At 37.7% G+C, this 22,137-nt stretch overlaps 1 protein-coding gene across 2 annotated transcripts in view; it reads left to right on the forward strand.

The window, feature by feature from the left end:
• Positions 1–4,913: 4,913 nt before the first annotated feature.
• Positions 4,914–22,137, forward strand: part of tenm4 (teneurin transmembrane protein 4) — a 193,336-nt gene continuing 176,112 nt past the window's right edge. The window contains exon 1 of one of the 2 annotated variants that reach the window (XM_066699386.1): positions 4,914–5,050. In XM_066699386.1, the coding sequence (XP_066555483.1) occupies positions 4,917–5,050 (134 nt within the window). In that variant the 5' untranslated portion in view covers positions 4,914–4,916. Of the gene's footprint in view, positions 5,298–22,137 lie in introns of both variants that reach the window. The other variant, XM_066699387.1, reaches the window with a different exon arrangement.

Raw genomic sequence — 22,137 nt, forward strand, 5'->3', positions numbered from 1 at the left:
TCAATCTATCTGATCATATTTACATTTTAACATGTTGTATACTGTAAACAAACAGATTAATATATATATATATATATATATATATATATATATATATATATATATATAAAAAAAAAAGTTTATGAAGTCAGCAGAAACATAATGTTGTTTAAGTTGATACCTAGGCAAGTACCTAAAAAAAAAGATCCATCAGCCCCTGATATATTCTCATCTATATCCATTATGTTCTTATGAGATTTTAGCAGGGTCATGGCTGCGTCTATGTATGATCACTGGTTTGGCTACATATTATCATAAAGTGCTTTGGATTTATTATTAAGTCCTTCAGTTTAATGAAAGGTGACATTTAAATGTAAGGTTGATCCATTTGCTTCAGAGTGATAAAGCAATACAAAGATTAGAGGGAGGAATTTAAGACAAGTGAGGAAGAAAAGTTCCCTAATTATCTAGCTACGTCCACTGATTACAGATAGCCAAACTTTCCCCTTTTAACTGGTTTTAACTGGACTCATATAAATGATCAGAAGTATCTAAATTGCTAAACCATTTATAGGAACCAAATAAGGAAAAAAAGGATTTGTGCAATAGGATTTGTGTTGAAATCTCCCAAAATATCAGGCGCACACATGCAGTCATAATAGTATCCCAGACCCTAGCAGTCGGTTCATTAAGACGACGGGGGGAATGTAAAACTGGGTGATCCAGAACTGTCAACATGTCTGATAACTTCTGCCTCTTATTAAAGCATAGGAGAAATGGTGAGCCTTTTTAAGCAGCAATTTATCTGTTTACAAAATACCCTTAACTTTAATGTAGTGCTCCTCTGGTCCTGGGTTTCACCTGCTGCATGTTGATATACTCAGAACTATGTTTGGGGAAAATATTTATTTTATATGTTCTTTTAGGGCCCCCCCCTACCCCACCTCCCGTCTGCCTGCCCTTCTTTTTGTGCTGCAGATATTGCATCTAAATTTCAAAGTATGAGCTACAGAATTTGAAGAAATAAGGAGATAGCCTTTGATGTTTCCCAGGGAAGCTTGAAATTAAATGTCTTACTGAAAATAATCCCTTCTTTGTGATACAGTCAAAAAACTCAATTAGATTTTTTTTTTCTGAGGAAATGGTTCTTGATAACAAACCCAAAAGTCATGAAGGGATTTAAAAAAGCCAAATACTAATTCAGAGTATATATTTTTCAAAGTTATACTAAAAGACAAGCGTATGTAATTGGGTACTAAAAAAAAAAGATTTTTTTTTTTTTTATTTATATATGACTTTTTCTTCTATTATACTGGATCCCACACTTTCTTCTTACTGATCTACTGTTGCTCGATTAAGTGAATTTGGATTATGCTCACCCAAAATGCATATGGCAAGTTGCATAAACACATTTTATGCTGTTTAAGTCATGATATTAATACATATGACAGACGTTTTAGTGAGAGAAACATTTTATGTGCTGGGTGATAGAGCACACTTGGGGAAAATAGTAGGAGGTTGGTACTACCTTCGTGTTTGGTCCTGTCATATTCCTAGACATTGATTTCACTTTAAGAATATGCTTCATAAATGCCTGAAGGAAATTTTCTTTTCATTAAAAATAGTTCAACAAAGGTTGGTTCTGCACCCAGGGGCTACACTTTTCCAGCCCAGCATGGCAAAACAGGTTTCTTTGACTTCCTGTGCAGTTGTGGTTCTCGGACTGCGCTAAGTCGAATGGAATAACTCAATTCCCTAGAATAACAAATGACTGCTGGCATTATTAGTAGAAATAATATCTACATAATTTAGACCGTATTTATTAGTAGACTGTTTTGAATGTATTTCCCTCATATTTTTGGGAACTTTTCTACTCTTCCTTTGAATTGCATTTCTTATTAGGTGGCCCAAACCTTGCACACAAACACACATTCCCTAATAATGAGACCTGCCTCCTCCTCTCTTTGCCCAAGTTGAGGGATCTTATCCAAATCCCACATTAACAGAATCCCGCTCCCAATTCAGTCCTGCAGTTTTACATTTGAAAGAATATTTAACTTTTCACTCATCCATTCACAGGCAGCCAGCGGTAAGACCCTAAGCCTGGCCCAGATTAGCTTTGAGGGATAATGCACTGAATCGAATCACACACAAACCTTCGCCTGGTTCCCCTCTTGTTCTCCGGGCAACCAAACATACTTCCAAGGAAAATAACTTTTGACCACAGCTTATAACCTTCTGGAGATCTTTGCCATACAGAAGGAGCTTGATATAGCCAGGGATTTAGTAACAGGACTCACTTAAAGGGAATGGAAGAACAAAAGTTGTGTCAGATGGAACAACAACAAGCTTCGCTCTCCTGTGAAAGTACCGCACTCAGGCATCATCAATTCACAATACGCTTGTTGACCAACATTCCTAAGATAGTTTTCCTTGACTTTGATGCCTCTTTTTAGTTTGCATTCATTTAAAATACACAGTGTTTGGCTGATTTAAGAAAGCTCACGGTCTTATTGTCTTATTTCCTTATTAGGGTTACCAGACCTGTAGATTTATCATTCAAGACAATATAATGTTGTTGTTTTTACTGAACCTAGAACAAATAAATTAAAACATTTTTTTTAGTTTTTTCTGACAGGTTCCCAGGAACAGGTATGACTTGGTCTAAATCTGCACCTGCTTGTCTCCCACTGATGAAATATTAAATTTAATATATTATATGTCTTTCTCTCAGAACCCAGACAGACTCTCTGTTGATTGGAAACCTAGAGGGCATGTTAGGTGGCAAGGCTGATCACAAAAGACAGATCTACCATTCTGGCACTGTGAAGAGAAAGATGTGATAAAAGGTCATCTCTTGTCGGCTGAATGTGTCAGCTTTCACTAACTTGGCTTGAAGTTCACCGCAGTTGCCAGTTCACACGTGCCCCAGATGTATTCACCTTCACTGGCAACATCTTTGCAACATCTCTCCATTTTAATCATCATCATGCATCAGTTTTCCACTGTCATAAATCAAGAAGTCCCCCACAGCCAATCAAAATGCCTGTTTCGCAAACACTCCAATACATCAAATCTTGTCATAAGTGTCTCTTGCACAGATAACAGTCGACTGACAATAGTGATAGGCATGTACCATTTTTAAAAGGGCTGGGGGAGGTAGAATGTTTTAATATTATATATTTAATAGCAATAAAAATAGACTAGTCTTCCCATTTGTTTACATTGCCATGGTTTTATAAATTACAAAATCTATTCTGGGTTAGTAATTATCCTAACAAAAAAATCCCCTGATACATTTTTTCTAGTGTTGAGTCCCAAATTAGGACATATTTCCATCACAGGGGTGATTAGTAACGGGCCCTAAGGTTTACAAAAAATTCAATCAGCACTAACAGATACTATCACATGAACCATCACCTTAAACAAGCAATTTTAAACTCATGCAGATTGTCACATGATGGCTTCCTAGACCTTATGAAAAGAGCAGCAGCAGACGGCTTTTAAATGCATCTTTTCCATCACGTAGCCTTTGACACGCTCAGCTACAATTCTTGCCTTTCTTCACGATAATGAAGCGTCCAATTAGGGAGAAGGATTTTGTTTATGCTTGTGAACACTGAGAGAAGGGGACAAAATGGCAACATTAACTAGAGTACAGTATTTACCTTTTGGGAGAAAAAAAACCAATGCTTATGCAAAGCTGTTGCACATAATGAAGTAAGCTTGATGCATATTAAGCAATCAGCTGACATGCCACCACAGCCAGTTTTGTGTGTGTGCTGCAGTTACATTAATCTCTGAGGATGAGTAAGTGCCATATGTAAGTAAAGGGAGATAATGTAACGTTAACATCTTGTAGTTCTTAATTTAGAGCTTTTTGGTTGCGTAAGAGTGGATTAAACTGACTGGAATCTGTAATGCATTGGCAAAGAACTGATCTTCCTGACTGTATAATGACTTTCAGATTAAATTTAGCATGCTTATGAGTCACGTGTGAATCTCACCTCTGTATCGCCTCCTTGGATACTGGGGATCTTGGCATTTTATGAGTGGCAAGCCATTATAAGAGCGGACTTATTAGTGTAGGTCTTCAAAAATTGATGGATGGATGGATGGATAGAAAGATAACAGTAATTTCCTTCAGCATGCATAGCTCCTACAGTTTTGATAAGGATATTTGAAAAGCAGAGCTGTCTTCCTTCTCTCTATGGCACCCAAAAATTTAAATCTGCTCCCATGGTGACTCCATTCAGTTTGTGCACTTACTGTGGTAAGACTGGAAAAGTCCTAAGGAGAAGGTGTCACTCACTTTCTGGGTATTCAGATCCCTGTGAAATACACCAAGAATGATGTCAACGCCCCAGTTAAAAAAAAGAAAAAAAGAAAAGAAAGAATTAAAAAAACAGAATCAAAGACACTGAGCATGAAATTGGGGAGAGGGGGCATGACAAAAAGAGCATGGCATATCAAACTCACCTCAGCAATAGACTAAATACCCAATATATGTGCTGCCAGAGATCAATGCATCATGATAGATGATGAGATTGTAGTGTTTATTTGTGGTTCATGATCTAGACCTTTTCTTCACGATCTGAGCACTTATATAGATAGCAAGTGATACATTCTTAAAGCAAACGTGGGAGGGAAGATCTGCAGGGATTTACGATTCACGATACGTGTTCGTGGAGATCACCACGCAGCAGTGAACCAAAAACGTGTCTTTCAATAAAACCAATAATCAAGACAGGTTTCTACAAGGGGGAATAGTGCCTTACCTTCATATCTTGTGGGGGGGGGGGGGGGGCGGGAAACGAATCTTGCTTTCCCGAGGAGTCTTTCCAGTTCTGGTAGATAGGCTACCTGCAGGAGGTCCACACCCCTCTCCACCACCTCAATGGTACAGGCCGGCCCTGGATGCATGTGTGCAGCTTGTCATGCCAAAGCACTCAGCCTCTGCGTTCAATAGGAGGCGTGTGAGTGAGAGAGAAAGAGAGACCAGTGAGGCATCAGGCTTTTGGATTCAACACTGTACATTGGGGTTCCGTGGACACCACAGCAACGAACTGAGGTCTGACAACCCTGGACATACTGTGTGGGTTTTTTTTTTTTGTATTCATCTAGCGGTCAGGTTTGCCTAGTGAATGCTGCTGCTGCTGCTGCTGCGTCTTTGCCTTTTTGTGTGTGTGTAACCGGCAACGACGTCTTAACCCGCGCTGCGCCCGCACGAACAGACACACAAGAGTCACTAGTGCGGAGCCCTGGTCCCATCCTGCCCTTTAAAGCCAGGGATGCACTGTGGACGAGGCTGCACAATGGTAAGCGTGCGGGGAGTGCGGGGAGTGCGGGGAGTGCGTGGTGCGCCGGCTGTAAAGAGCATCGCGCAACTGCAGCTGTTTGCGGTCGGGCTGCTGTGGCCGCGCTGATCCTCCTCCGCGGCGAGGGGGACACTTCCCCGCCGGGGGTAATTCGGCACCTTTAGGAGCTCATGCTTTCTCAGCTTCATTGCAACTGTGGCGGTTGGAGAGGAGCGACAGGCTCTCGGCGAAACGGATGTGTGCACTGTGCGTCTTACTCTTTTTCACGATGCGTTGTAATCTACCGTATAGGTGTTGGATGCACGGTTCACGCGTGCTGATCGGCGTGGGATGCTAGTGTCGGATGTTGACTCGATCATGGCTTGGTAGATAATGCGGATTTTCCTATCGCTTTCCATAGGTCACGGATCACATCGTCGCTGCCTTTAAGTACCCACATGAACACAGAAGATCCGTGCAATGTCTTGAATTGCCCATTTGTAGTCTTGCGAAGCAGCTGTTTTTCAACTCGCAAATTGCACTTTTTGGCTAAGCTTGGCCACTACACATCGTAGTAGGAACCTCTGCATGGCTGAAAAATACGAGGCTGTATATGGACCTGTATTGCTCTGTTTATGATTGAATTATTAATAACCGTAGACTTAACCCATCTCTAAATGGACACAATGGGCTGAATGATGTAATAATTGAGTGTGAAAACTCGTATTCCTTTACATTGTTGCGAAAGTGGGACGTGTGTGGACAGTGGGCGTCCTCTTAGAAAAGCCACTGTGGAAAGTTTCCTCTGTCACTGGCAATCGGACATAGGATTGATTGACTTGTTTTGCCTGCTAGTTAAGTTTTGCAGACGAACTTGAAAAGCGTTTGGGCAATAGGTCTCGTCCCTCAGAGCAGCGCGGTGTTTGCACGGTAGTCGTTTTCTGGAGACAATACCCCTTTTGGCTTCATGGCTTTGCGTTATTTTGAAGTGTCAAACAAACAAAGACAGAAAAAAGACCAAACATAACACACACTGCTGCTGTATTGTTACAATTGGCTGGAGACACCACGGGTACAACAAAGAGAAACAGTGCATCTGTATAATCTGGAGAGCAATTTGAAAGGGGTGATTTTGCACTGTATATATGCAGAGCTGCTGGGTTCATTGGTATTGGTGAGCTGTTGCATTGTCTCTGGCTGGCTTAAAACATGGCACTCAAATGAGTGTTTCTGGGAGGAGGGCATTACTGCTCTGGTAGACATGGGCTAAAAAAACCAAATAGTGTCCAGTTGGAATACATAGACATCAATAACAGAGAGTTCTGGTTTATCTGCTGTAAAATAAAGTGGCTGGATAGAGCTCATATATATGTGTATGTATGTGTTTTACATCTGCAGTGTTTCCACATGCATGCATATTTTAAGGGCACCAACATAAATGATTCAATGCTTCATGCTGATTTATTATTGTTTTTTATTTCAACATGTATCCACATTTAAGAGAATGCAACCGAGATCATGTTTTGCAGCAATTTTGCTCCAAATGTTTTCCACCCAAATAACAAGTGGCAGTTTCACTGTCTCATTGGACAATTTTGACCATCTGCAGATTTCTCTATGTTTAAGCTGCAGTCTTCCTTCCCTGCATATTTCTTACATGCCTGCTAAGCTCCTCCCACAACATTTCAATGGTGGGAAGGCCAGCGCTTCAAATTCAAAACTCACTCTTGTTTCTAATTGAATTAGTTGAAGTTTGGACTGGCTTCGTATTGATGGTCATTATGATGTTGAAACAGAAACCCCTCACCCACACGCCACCTTACAAAGTGTAAAGTCTGTTGATTTAAGAGTAGAATAATATATTCACTTAGCAACAGGGGCCTATATATTTCCCTTTCTTTCTTGGAACCTCCCTTACTGTGCAGTCTTCCTCTACTAAGCTTCAGGTTCAATTTTTAAAAAGACCTTGCCAGTCATCTGCGTGATTGTTTCAGGTTTTCACATTATCGTGTCACAGTTCAGGTTCACAATACTGTGTGCAGCCTTCTGTGGGAGGGGAATCATCTCTCAGTTACACAGGGTTATAGTTTCATGGGAGTTATAGTGATAAAATGCTAGTAAAACGTATCCAATATTTTATTGTCCTTTTTTAAAATGCATAATAAACTTTTACATAAGCTGCTGGGTTTCCAAGTAGCATTTCAATGACATTTATGCGTGCCATTTTCGTTTAATGCAAAATGAAAAGTGGAAGACCGTTGCAGAAAACATTTGATTACCCATGGGATTTTCTCTTTTTGTTAATTATTCAACATTTCTTTTGTCTACAAGAAAAGATTATTTATTTAGGGGGGTGGATCTTTTCAAGATTAGTTGTGCTGTTTCAGAGCAGGGCTTTAGAAAAGCCAGGAGGCGCTGAATGTCAGAACATTGAAGGGTTTGTGGCCATGTTAGAATCACTACAATGAGCATAAAAGACAAAATGGGTTGCTTGTGTTCGCTCATCTCTCTGTTCTGAGAAAAGCAATGAAATCCTGCCCAGGTCACACCATCTTAAAGGCGTCCTCAAAGATCATGCAAATCTGCCTTTTTAGTAGGATCTAAATCAAAAGCGCTACTCTGCTGTCCTTTGAGCCCTGCCGAGTGCTTTGCTTGGATTCTTTGTACAAGGCAAAACTCACAAGTACCCCCATTGGATATCATGGAGAATGTAACCCTAGTTTGGAAACAACAGAAAGCATCGAGGTTAAATCTAACGCAATACACAGGGCTCTGTCACTGGGTGTCGATAGTTTTGCAGAGGCTGGAAAGGAGGAGTCTGGAGTTGTTCGGTCCCTATTGAGTTTGACCTTTTGAGTACCAAGCTGTATTCTCCGGGATGTCACTTCCCAACTTGATGAGCACTAAAAACAGCCACAACACAAGTTACATGCATGAAAGAACACAGACAACACTCTCTTTATGATCGGACATGTAATCTAAGGATTCAGCTCCCTGGGTTTTATTTATGTAGGGTTAGTTATTTTCACAAATACGCAGGTTGGGAAATTGTGTATTTATTTGTGTGTGTTCTGCTTGTTTGGGCTATTTTCTGTGGTGTACAGAAAAGGAGTGGTGAAGCAGAAACAACAGCAGAGGTCTAGGTCTCTAAATTAAACTGCAGTCCACATTTGATGTATGTGAACAAACAAATGTCTGATTGTATGGAAATTCTGTAGATCTTGTCCACCAATATAGGCGTAGACATCATTATTTTGGTTTCTTAAATGGCCTTTTAAATGTTTTGTGTCTTTCAGAGAATTACAAACCTTCATAACCATCCTGTAACATTAGGCAGTTGAATGTTGCATTGAATCCTTGCTGCTTAATAAAATTAAATAATCTGATCTTGAAGAGTATGGCTGTGTAGGGGGGATTAAATGCTGTTTTGTATGACAACCATATGAAATATAACATGGTGGACTTTATACTACAGTTCATAGGTTTTATTTTGTTGTTCCTGTTTTTCCTCAACAAGTGCATTCTGTTTCAAGTTACTTACTACAAGTTGGCAGCATTCTGTTTTTTCAGAAGCTGCGGTCCTTAAGTAATGATTTTGGTTGAAAGCATTAGTCTCTTTCAGTATGTCAGCATTCATGCAAATTAATATTCATATTCAAAAGCATTAAACTGTAAAGAACTATCTTGCATTTAGACATTTTATTTATAGTAAAACCAGGTTAGTGGAAAAATATACAATAGCTATAGTCATGGCTTGATATATGATCTTCAAAATTACTCATACACGTGCTCACATACTTGGAAATCAGTTTTAATGAGGATTGTAAATCCTCCTTTTCCAGGATTAGAATTGTAATTATTGTGACTGATTATGTTATTTTAGTCTCTTATTATACCCTGTATTTATCAAATTTGATAGTTAGTGTCTGAGTAACCATCTTGGTTTAAATCTAGAACTTTTGCAAATGCAATGTTTCATTTCTTAATATATATATATATATATATATATATGAAACTCTGTTGTATATACCCTACGTATGTCTGGGGATATTCCTTTATTTGGGGAATTCCAGAATGACACCCATTTGTTCACCGAGCCCTAAAGATTCGGCTCGGCACATCATTATTCACTTGGGTTTAGACTCGGGTTTCTTTGCAGAATGCATCCCAGCTGTGACTATGTGTCAAGCAAAACACAGGAGAGGAAACGCCTGTTTTGTGTAAACACACATGGCAAGGTGTCAGTCTCGCATAACCAAGTTCTACATTCCAAGATCACTGAATCTGTTAAACTGAGCTGCGATGAGCTCAAGTATTAAACAAAGGTGTTGCACTTAATAAAATAAATTTTATTTAGTTAACCCTGCGGTTATATATAACCAACAGAAGCAACCACATTATACAAGTGTCTTCACTGCCAGTGTAAACTCATAAATGCTTAATTTTGTTCATAGCATGTGTGGTTGTCTGTGGTGCACTTGGATGCCTTATGGTATTTCTTTGTTTTTTTTTAGTTCTCCTCCATAAATTCAAACTAACAGGCTGTGAGGAGGGTGGGTTTAGCTGACATTAGACTACTTCTGTAATTTTGGTTTCTCTGCTTCATTTTGTCTTCGATGTATGTTACAGTATTCAGTTGACCAGAGATGAGCGTAAAATACCATTAAATGCCACAATCTGCTAGATTCTGGGGGTTTACAGTCTAACAGATTGTGGGATTTAATTAAATTGCAAATGGAAACTCTTGCATTTTTTTGGACTGGTTCCTCTTCTCAATTTCCAGTCAATATTTTGAGAGAGAGAGAGAGAGAGAGAGAGAGGTGAAACGAGATGCACGATGCTTCCTTCAGGTTAGTACTCTGGAATGTACTCAATGTATATTCTCAGCTGTTTATTTTGAAAGAGAAGAACTGAATAAATTACATCGCAGAGATGTTTTTTTTGCAGAGCGAGCCCTTGGGTTGCCTCTTGTACTAAGGAGCTGTGGTCAACAAGCACTGCAGATGCGGAGCAGGTTCAGTGGAATGCTGCACCCTGATCTTATTTCTTTTTAACATTCCACTTACAGCTTGAGTGCCTGTGCTATTTAAGGCCTCACCTCTCTTCCTCTCCCCGCCTTTGTACCTATTCAGCCTCCTTGCTGAAGGCTGAAAGAAAATGGTAATCATGATTAAATGGAAACCTTTGCATCTGAACCTGCATTTGAGAAATTATATATGCTGATTTCATCCTCTGCTTGTCTTTGATATCTCTGTGCATCAGTGGGCAAATGAATGGACTTATTCTTGTGTAGTGGTTGTGTCGACCCCTGTTGGGTTATAGATATAGTTCAGTGAGGTTATCATAGTGTTTGCGCAGAAATGTACCTTTCAGATTCCTGGGACTCCCCTTGTTAGCCTTGAAGGCTTCAGCAGCTGTTCACAGGAGGCAACAGTTTGTTGTCTGTTCTTATGTGCTTACATTACACAGGTTTTCACACACTGTGAATCTCCAGCCCATAGGAGGAAAACAGCAGTTCAACTCTAACAACTAATTGAAAAATAATGACCTCAGAATAATGTCTTTAGGACTGGCCCTATTTGGCTCTGTACATAATTGTTCATCAAAGGATTTCTTTCATAAAAAAATATTTAGTGCGTGAAAGCCACTCTCATAATGCCTCAGACACAAACAAAAAAGTAAAGATGGGTGAGAAAAAATACTTGTTCCAATGGCTGATTTTGGCTTCTGTATTTAAAGAAATGTTCCATAGTAATAGCTATAGTAATATCAAGCAGTGATCTCCACAGAAATGTTGCATTTAATTCTCTTATTAGTGAACCAATTCAGAGCACAATCCTTTATCAGCCTTACCCATTGTGGCTGTCTGAAATGAAAAGCATCATTAAGAGTGGCAAGCAGACATACAACGCAAACACGGAGCATGTAGGGCGACGCTTTCTAATTGGTATTCAGATGGTTTCTGCATAGTCATAATGACTGTTGGAAAATGAGAGTCAATCAGTGAAACTTTATGGAATCAATTACTCTCTACAGACATTTACAAGCAAACACAAAGCTGCTGTCCAGTACTTTGTGCTATTACCTCTTTTAATATTACTTTAGTGTTGGGTTTCCTTTGGCTGCGTTCTTGGTGCAGATTCTCAGAACGTGCTCATCAGTTGGCAGATCCAGGGCTAAATCTAAGACTAATCATTGTCTTCTCCAGTGTGCCAACTGCTGCGGACAATGTTTCTGAGTTTTAATTCATCATTATAGATTAAATGCTTGACAATCTGCTCTTTGTATCAATCCATAAAAGGTTCTGCAGAATATGAATAGATTTATTTTTTATTATTAAGCCAAGAGTTATGTATGTTTATATTGGTGTGTGTGTGTTTATCTCTCTATCTATATATCTATATATATACTTAATAGCTGTATTATTTTTCTCATTGTCTCCCTCAACCCCCTTTATGTCATACATTTGAAGGTCTCTGTATTTATTAGAGGTTTCTGCTCACATCTTACAACGTGTCATGAGAACCAGCCACTTTGAAAACTAATCATCGACACATGACAACCCTTATCACAAAGGCCGCCTGAAAGGATTTTTAATTTACCAAAGGTATTACTGCTCAAGGCCCTAACATGGTTTAATCCCTGAGTATCATGTATGTATTAAATTACAGTCAATTAGTCCTGTTAAATTCAGGCACTACAATGGGCGTGTGACATAGTATGACCTGCTTCATGTAGACAGAGGTCACTCTGAATTCAATGTAGTGGAAATCTAGATTTATTTTAAGTGCAAGGACCCTGCTTTAAAGTTGACAAGAAGATACTAATTAATTCAAATATGCACATATTTATATATTAAACATTGAAATGAAAGCCTTTTTTTATTTATTTTTTTAACACTTGACGTGACTTGGTAGACGATTAGATTTTGTTGGTGTGTGAATTTGAGCTGTAAGCCTCGGACCGGGAAGAAAAATCGAATAATCACTAATAATACTAATACTTTCTATCAGATGTGTTGCATACAAATTAAGGTATGCTTTTTCAGAAATGCTGAAATGAAACACATTTGCCAGTGCTACTTTAAGAGCTGGGGTACATCAAATGCTTACTATTAGACAGTTATGATGGGTTTACGTGGTACCTTGCAGGTATTACAAAGTGTGTTTGCATGCGTACACACGTGCTCACAATCTTGGAAATCAGTTTTAATGAGGATTGTAAATCCTTCTTTTCCAGGATTAGAACTGTAATTATTGTGACTGATTGCGTTATTTTATTCTCTTGTTATACCCTGTATTTGTCAAATTTAATAGTTAGTGTCTGAGTAACCATTTTAGGGCAGTCTGTTTTCACATTTTATTTTTAATCATCATGTTAATAACAGCCACAGATAGTAACAAAAGTGTTAAGATTCGCAGAAAACTATACATGTGCTATCTGTGGCATACAGTGAAGCAGTGGTACAATTACAGAGACCCTCCTGTTAACAAACACTTTTCTTTAACCCCTAGAGCAGGGGTATTCAAACCGTTCCTGGAGTACCCCCTGCCCTGCTGGCTTTTGTTCCAACCTAGGACTTAATTATGTAATTGAATGGTATATTGCTTTGTTAGGGCAATTAAGGATTCAATTAAGCAATTAAAACCTCAGTTGGAACAAAAACCTGCATGGCAGGGGGTACTCCAGGACCGGTTTGAAAACCCCTGCTCTAGAGCACCTAGATTACTTCCCCTCCCCCTATTATTATTATTATTATTATTATTAATAATAATAATAATAAATAATAATAATAATATTATTATTATTATTATTATTATTATTATTAATAATATTATTATTATTATTAATAATAATAATAATAATAATAATAATAATAATAATCTGCTATTATCACGTTAATTATTTAAAGAAAAATATTTTCCACAACGGATGACTGAATTGACACCCGCATTTCAAGCTTTTTATGTTTCTGTGCTAAAAAAAGAAATTTCAGAAACATTTAAAAAACTGTCACATGATGATATCTGCAAATTCAGTGTGCTTCTGTTCCAAACAAGCTCCAGATGTCTGTTTATACACATGTAACCCGAGTGAAAACGGAGACAGTCTGTCAGTAGAAAGTAGAACATGATTCTTGAGGTGGATGACATCACAATGTTTAGGAATGTAGTAGCCAATGAGAATAAAATTGCAGAGAAGTATTACACCAATATGTTCATTATGTTAGCCAGTATTGGTTATACATTAATTCAGTGAATTAGAATAATGTAGATCCCAATCGGTTTAAAGTTTTAGTGCTGAACACTACCCTATGCGAGAAAACTAAAAGGTCTAACTAATTCTAGGAAACACATATTTTACTGTGTTAAAATTGAACTATTTTTAAAATTGATTTAAGCCATGGTTTATGATGAAAATATACACCTATGATTAGATAAGAAAACATGATTATTGTTATTAAGAATAGAGTTGTGTGTTGAAATAGGATTAGTTACATGTATATTGTAGAAGTATTACCATCTTAAATTGTGTATAGTCTATAGATCTATTTCAGAAAACCAAACTAGCTTTTAAATAGATTCTTCCAATTCAATACCTGTGCACTGAGGCCATTTTTTAAAAATTCATTTTCACTGTTTTAAAGTGTAATTACACAGCTGTTGCAGAGAATAGGTTTAAATGCCTTTTGAAGGTACTTGGAAGTGTTATATGGTAACTCTCTATGTAAATCAAGTATTCTGTGGTACTTTCACACTAAGCTTCTGTGTCCTTCCTGTTCTGAAAATCAAATACCAATTCGCACCTGCTAACGCAAGAAATTGTAATATTTTATAGTTAAATACCCAATTTTGTTTGTGGTTTGTATTCATGTAAAAATGAACATCATAACAGGTGATTAGCGATTCCATTTTTTGTAATTGCTTTAATTAGCATTAATTACCTGTTGGCTGCTGCAAAAGACATATTCTAATTCATTTACAGTACTTTTGCTAAACCCCAAAAAGCCCAACTTCTCTAAAAAACAACTAATAAACATGGCTAGCACCTTTGTACATTTTTCAATTTAGATAACGGTTAATTTAGCTATATTTAAATCATTTTTGGCTTATTTTGGACGGAGACGTGGCACTGTAAGCTGACAACCGACGGACAGAGTCTCCTAGCCCGGTCTCTGGGTCTGATCAGATAAATCATTGTCAGATTTGGCTGTTAATTTATGAACCTGCCAAGAAACCCTTTACCTCCCCTCTTCACCTTCTCAACACGGAAGCTATTAACAGCTACAATAGGTAAATAAAGTACGAGTGTGTGCGGTGCCCTGAAGGGTTTTGTTTTGTTGAAGCTGCAGTCCGTCATTCAGTGATTTATAGAAGAGAAGAGGAACAGGGAGCTGCTGTGATTTGCTAAAGGATACCAGACCCGTAAAGCAGGGAAAGTAATATTCTGTCTTTTATAATTAACATATGACAATTACCTAGTTTAAATGCAACATTATTTATTAAAGATAGAGTATAAAACACATTACTAATCTAAACAGAACCCCTACACACACCCCATCACAGAAGCCCAACCCGATTGTGCTTGTTTGCACGTGAGATTCTGAGCTTTTTACAAGGTACACAAAATGAAACCTGTATTTTCTCCAGAATAATAAACACCTACACAAAGCCCATATATATTCTGCACCTTAGACAGTGTGAACCCCAAGCAGTGACTTTAAAAACACAAGAAATGTTTTAGTAATCAGTCATACTTAGTGTTTCCTTAAAACACAATTAAAAATAATAATATGAGTGTCTAATAGCTATGTGGAATGTTTATTATTGTATTTCTTTTTTGACATTATTTGAAAGCCGTCACATTTCACTTGTCAGGCTGACCAGCTTAAGAACCCCCTGCCTTATAGTAACAGTTTGAAATCTGAAATGTAAGGCAGCCATGTGTTCCCTGGAAGACAGTCGTTTCCACACAATGCTCAGAGAGAAAGCCTGTGCCTCAGTTCAGTAGGTTAGGACTTTGTGAGACATCTAAGTAGCCTCGAAAACCAACAGCTGCCACATTGAAATTTAAATGACAACTGAGCAGCTCTTGTCCAGAGGCCGCACAGCTCTCATTTGGTTGATCCAGGTACTTGTTTTAGACCAATCCAAATCTGTTACTGGAGTTTAAATGACTAAAAAGGTTAAATTCTAGGATTTAAGCTCACTTCCTTTTTTACCAGGGAGAGATTCATTTGAATAATGATGTGAAGGTCACAAGTTTAGATCTGATTTAATTTCTTTGAAGTTTGGTCCATAAAACACAATCCAGTTGGTCGGTGTTAGGTTACATTGATTTACAAGTTCTTTTAAGCCGTGGCTGCTTACTCAATGAGAGCATGTTACAGAATGCACAGTGTGAAGGTCCTAAAACTCTGAAGTTTCCTCACAGTGTGGATGGGCTGTGCTATAATGAGTGACAGCCGATTGCTTAAAGTCACACAAAAGAAGGCATTTTCTTTCAGTTTGACATTGATGCTGAAGAAAATTACTGAAGGCCTTTGAACACTGTGAAAGCTGTCAAGTGACCATTTGCCATGGGCAAGAACTCTCTCAAAGAAGAAAATGGCGCATTTCCCTTGTTCTAATAGACCTACAGTTTTAATAAATAGCTGACTTAGACTCGAGAGTTGCTGTTGTTGTTGTTGTTGTTTCTTCCTGCAGTAAATTGTCTGTCTGTCTTTCAGAATATTAATATCTAGGTTTTCAGTTTAATACATTTTCAGAAAGTAGATTAAATCATTTTTTTCCCTGTAAATTCAGTTATTTATTTATAAGTGGTCTGAATTAAACATAATGTCCTTAAGGCAATATAACACACATAATGTTAAGATCAAGTTTGGTGCCAAATTCTGAAATGCTGTATAGATATATAATACAAAACCTGTACTTTTTTAATCCTATTTTCACTGACCTCATATTTTGAATAGTAGAATGATTGTGGTACCTCTTCAAGAACAACAAAAACCGTGGCTGGCAATTTAGTCAGGTGCCTTCTGAAAGAAAGGTGGATCATTTTGAAGAATGCATTTAAAGAACACGTGATTCAGGAAAAGAGGGTTTTTATTCCATGGAAAGGCGTCTGCTTTAATTTAGCTTAGTTCCATAACAGTGATCATCACAGAACACTGGTTATTAAATATTAACACCAATAATAATTTCCTCTAACAGTTTTTAGTAAAGACATTTAAATCACAAGTTCTCATACTTAACACACACACAAATATTTTCATCTGGTCGATTACATTTATTAGTTAAACATATCTCTGTTACTGGGTGGAGATCCTTTTAAGTCTTCCTCGTGTGCTGATGTTATATTTATATATGCTTAGGGATAAAACGACTTCCCTGTTGAGTGAATTACTTCATTTTCAGCTTGTGTTGCTCAAATGTAGCTTTAATTAAAGGGTACTCTGAAATACTGTCACAATTAATCAAGACCGTGGCACTTCAGAGGTATGTGTGGTCATTTATTGTAATTTGACTAATTTGAATGAGAGATGGATCTGTCATTGTGGGTATGTGTTCTTAATTATTAAGGTGTTTGCTAACAAAATATAATTGTCAAAGAGAGCAAGCCTGCAAGCCTTTGCATGCCAAACATATGAAGCGTGTTCAAAAGCATGAATACCGTGGCACCATTTACCTGCGATCTTTGTCATCGTGTCACAGTGAGTTCTCTCTATTTAACTCAGTGTTTGCTTTAATAGTGATGGCAGAGAATGTGAACAGGACAGCCTGTTCTTGTTTAGTGTCCAGCTTTAGTGTTAACATCATAAGATAGCCATTGATTTCTTAATCTGACAAAGTACCTGAGGTTGACTAGGGTGACAAAAACTCTTCCGATGCCCGAAGGACGGAAACCTTGAAACTCTTGTAGTCAGATTGAAAGAGAAACAGGATTGATTTGCAGCTAGGTATTTTATTTTGAAACATGGACATTTAGTTTTTACAGACCCAATTTTCCTAGTTTAGGGTAAAATCAATCAGTCACAGCAATGGGTTCCTACAGGACAATGAGTTTTTGTATTTCCAGATGTTGTTCTTGGAACGTATAGTAAAAACATAGGTTCAAGTGTAACCAGAAATAAATTATTCAAATTGTGTAATATATAAAAGCTTGAATCAATGATGACATTTCTGTATTTAATGTTAAAGCGGGGGATTATGTTTGTAATTTTTGAATTAGAAATAAAAACTTGAAATGTTACTCTACAGCTATAATATATTTCTGATTGTTGTACTTAGACAAGATGTTGATTTTATATTGTTCACCTCTGGTAAATATGAAATATTTTATGATTTTATATAGTGGTTCTTGTACTTAGTCTTTTTGAAATTCCATGTCCATATCCTGTTTCACCAAGTTGTTATCTGTTGTATGATTATATTCGGGTCTTTGTATATTAATAGATGTGAGAAATCGGTAAATATTAGGTTAGTGAATCCCTTTCATGCTCTGAGCATTTTCTTGACCAAACAAAGATAAGAAATGTACCGTCATCTGTGCATATCAGATCAAGGCGGCAGATGCAGAAATGCAAGCTTGATAAGCAGCAAGAAAACCAATTCGAGCGCTGTAGGTTTTGAGCTATTTTAAGCTGCATATTCCAGGCAAAAAGTTTCAACGATAATTCATGCAGAAGGAGAAGGTTTAAAATATTAATTAATGCCTGCCTTCTTAGGACATATGGATTCTGTCTTAACGGTGGTTAAAGTAAAAATGCATTAAATTCTGCACTCTCTGAATTTTATATCTGCATTCTGATTCATTTGAGTGAAAATCCTTTGATAAGAAAGCAAATGTTACCAACCGGCTGCCCCCAAGAAATCAGCACCCATTCTGCTAGATCTGTTATTTATTGCAGTTGAAGGTACAGAAGGTGGATTTCAGCAATGCAGGAGAGAGACAACTGCAGTGCCTAAGTGTGATATGCTCAGCACAGATTGTGACAACAGTTCATCTTCAATTGAATATGAATTAATGGTATGAATTAATTACCAAATGCACACTCTGTCATTTCCTCTGCAAAAGCTTTTTCATTTTACATACTGTAGTTAATCTTTTTTAGTTATGTAAGTGTAAGTGTACCAGTTTATTACAAAAATAGGATTCAGTGTAGAAATGTGGCATATAGCAGTGAATGAAACCAATTTTAAAGACATCTTTATCTGGTTTTGATGGGTTTGCTTCTTGTTTAATACATGAAGAATTACAGTGCTGCTCCTGAATGTTAAAGCCCCAGATATTTTCCTTTGAGAATGACAAAATGTCACAATCAAACCACAAGCCTCTGAAATCTTCAGGATTTCAGCCTACACAGCAAATGTACACCCCGGCAGATCTAGGGAGAAACTGTAGAGTCATTATATATGGGGGAGACAACACAACCAGTACAATATTTCTGTTTTTCGGTTATGCTTTGCTTCAAAGTTTGCGTTCAATGCTGTTTTGTTATTTTCTTTCTTTCTTTATTTTGCCTTCCCTAATGGACAGACTGACTAAAGTTGTAGGAGGGCCTCTGCAATGTATTGATTTTTAGAAACGTTTCTCTGTTCATCCATCAGTCCTGAATGACATTCATTTGATCTCTCTTGCCTAGGACCTTTAACCCACTCGTGGTTTAGAGGGAGCAGTTTCAGTTCAGCTCGCAGCCTGGGGCTCAGATTTCCTTTCCTGGGCAGGAACAGTGTGTGCTTTGTGAATGGTGCTCTTCGATACATATGGTGCAAGGTTTTGGGATATTGGCATCAATGCGCTACAAGCATACAAGTTCCACAACCTGTGCTGGGGGCCTTTTGTGTTTCGTGATGACTGACATAATGTGGCTGCAGATTTTGAGTCATGTGTGCTGTATTATAACATTTTGAACTATTATTCTGCCCTCAGTTGAGCTGTGTTTTCTCAGTAGTGTTATAATTAGGAGAATGTTTACTTATGATACACACAGTTGCAGTTTCATTCCTACACCTATGCAAAGGCAGTGTGGAAACAATGTCCTACCTACGTGACATGCTGAAGTTTGTACTTTAAGGGGCAGTCTTCAACTTGTTAAGCTGCCATTGCAAAATAAAAGTAGATTAGCTTACTTTTATGGCCAGTGCCTGCTTATTTAGGGCTTTGAGATGAATGTGGAGTGTGGTTATTCTTTAACTGAAGAAAACGGTGACTGAGTATCTCAACAATATAAATACAAACAGGAGAAACAAACACACACAGATTTAGAGCAGTACGTGGATCCTGGCCTATAACGATAGTTTTGCAGTACACAGTCCTTGTGTATCCCCTGCCTTTGCTGGGTATATTGAGTAGTGTGACCACACAGCATGTTGAACCAGGCATGAAAGCAGCCAGAGAAGAATGACATGAAAACAAAAATGTCCTCACGATGTGTGAAGGTTACATTATGTAAACACACCTCCTCTGACAGTCATCATGTCTGTTAGCTCCATCAAACTAACAAACTGGCTGTGGAATCTTCTGCATGTACATTTCCTCTTCCCAAAAGAGTTCCCTCCCGCTTGCCATTTCATCATACGCAAGGTAATCTTATGCAAGAAGGTGAAACGACAGTTACCTTCCATAATTTGCAGCTAATTAAACCCTAGTGGATTACCCGTTGATGGGACAGTGTAAGTACTTGTTGCATTTGAATGTCAAAGAACTGCTATACCTAGAGATTTCAGGATAATATAATTGAGAAGATGCTTGTGTACCTGTATCTTGTTGTTTTTTTGTAAATTGTCCAGGTTGGTTAAGACCGTGCTCTCCAGTATGGCAGTGTTTGTCATTAGTCATTTTTACAGGTTACATCATCAAGCATAATTGTGTGTGCGATAATGGCGTCATGGTATTCAGTCCAAAGCCTGTTAAAATCTGATCCGATTTTGCAGTACAAGGCTAAGTATTACAATAATACGGCTGGGCATAGTGAAATAAAAGGCTTTCAGGGGATCTAGGAAAACCCCTCTGCATCCTTACGTTAAGCCCTCTTCCATGAAATGTAGAACAGTGTTATCCTCTCTAAACATCAGAAACCGATATCCCTGTGTACATATTAGGGGCCTGATTACAGCAGACAGTGAGGTTGTCTCGCACTGTCTTCTAGCTTCACATATAGGAAACATTAGGGAGTAGATGCATCTTAGAGCTACCAAAAAATGGGTGCCAGACTCACTCCATGGGTGGCATTTAATCCACCTGAGTTTTCAGTTACCACTAATTTGGTCCAATTCTTTGATTACTATATATATATATATATATATATATATATATATAGTAAAGAAATTCTCTTGAAGTACATAGTTACAAATCTACATAGTTACTGTGCCTTGAAGGAAATGCATCTTTGAAATAATCCGCGGTAAAAGACCTTTGAAGAAAAAGTCTAGTCAAACCAATAATTAGATCAATTAAGTTAATTAAAAGGTTAAAATGAAATTAAAATCTAAAGATGCTCTGCCTTTCCAGTACTGGAGTTCAACTTATTATAGACAGTCTTGCCATTTGAAGATTCTATAGGAACAGGGTTTTTAATACGTTTTGCTATAGTAAGTTATGATTGTGTGCAATGAGATACCGCTTTCCTGTGATTTAAATCATACTAATCTGTACAAATAAAAAGGAAACATGTTTCTTGTTTTTCCCCTGTCAGATAGAGATACTGCCAAGACATAAACAACCTTAAACTGTCATCCCCACAGATTCTCAATTGACTATGTTTAAATAAAGCCTTATCTCTCAGTCATTTGATTATAAGAGCATCATGTATTTGGACATATAGCATGCATTCTTAATTACATTATTTTTTAAATGTTATCACTGAAATTGAATGCATTCAAAACTCACTGGTCCCAGAAGCAAAATAATTATAAAAGTCTTTGCTGCATAGTAATTATTATTCTGCCAATGTACTTCAATTATATAGCCATCACTGTCACTTAATTATGGCTTGCTTAGATCATCACTGCTCCCTTCAGACCTTGTTTTGTTCAGTGAAAAGCTATTTAATGATAATTTAAAACTGTTTTCTCATTTGTAAATATATTTTGGAAATGTGTAAAAAAAAAATGCATTTGTTTATTGCACAATTCCTTAAGATGCTGGACAAGATATTAAACATCTAAGTACTGTAAAGATGATTCGAGGTGACATTTCAAATTGAATACATTACAAGAATTAAAAATGAGGGAGGGATTTGTGTATTTTGTATAATGTGGCCTGATGTTTCATAACTGTGAACATTAATGTAGCTGAAACTAGAATGCTGTTAATGTCTCTTCAGCTGGTGTGATGTGTAGGTTAACGGTATTATTCCGTTTAGCGGTAAAATATGAGGTGTAGAACAGGAGACAATTTGTTACTTACTTGATTCACCGAAATAATAAAAAGAAGATCCCATTATTCATGCAGTAGATGAGGCAACTGCAGTCTCTTCTGTGCGTTAATGGTCTGAGGTCTTTGGGAGTTGTAGGGCTTTGATTTACTTCAGTCTTAAAGGCAGCCGCAGGGAAGTGCTCTCAGGGACAACTGTGCACTTGTAGGCTGTATTCTGAAATGTTCGAGGGAATGTGTATCTTATTTGTGTTATTTAGGGATCAGACTAGGGTTGTATACCCAGTAAACCTTGTTGTTCTTTAGGGTTAGGGTTGTGTTTGCGCTTGGTGAACATGACAGGGCTGCTGATTGGGTCTGCCTGTTTGTGTTGGCCAGGGTTGCAATGCAGGCTGTTGGACAGGGCTAGTAATTGGCTAGATAGGAAGGTATCGCATTAGTATAATGCAGCATTGCCCAGTGCGTGCAGACAGCTAATGTTTTA

Source organism: Amia ocellicauda, chromosome 3, assembly GCF_036373705.1.
Source record: "Amia ocellicauda isolate fAmiCal2 chromosome 3, fAmiCal2.hap1, whole genome shotgun sequence".
NCBI classification, from domain to species: Eukaryota; Metazoa; Chordata; class Actinopteri; order Amiiformes; family Amiidae; genus Amia; species Amia ocellicauda.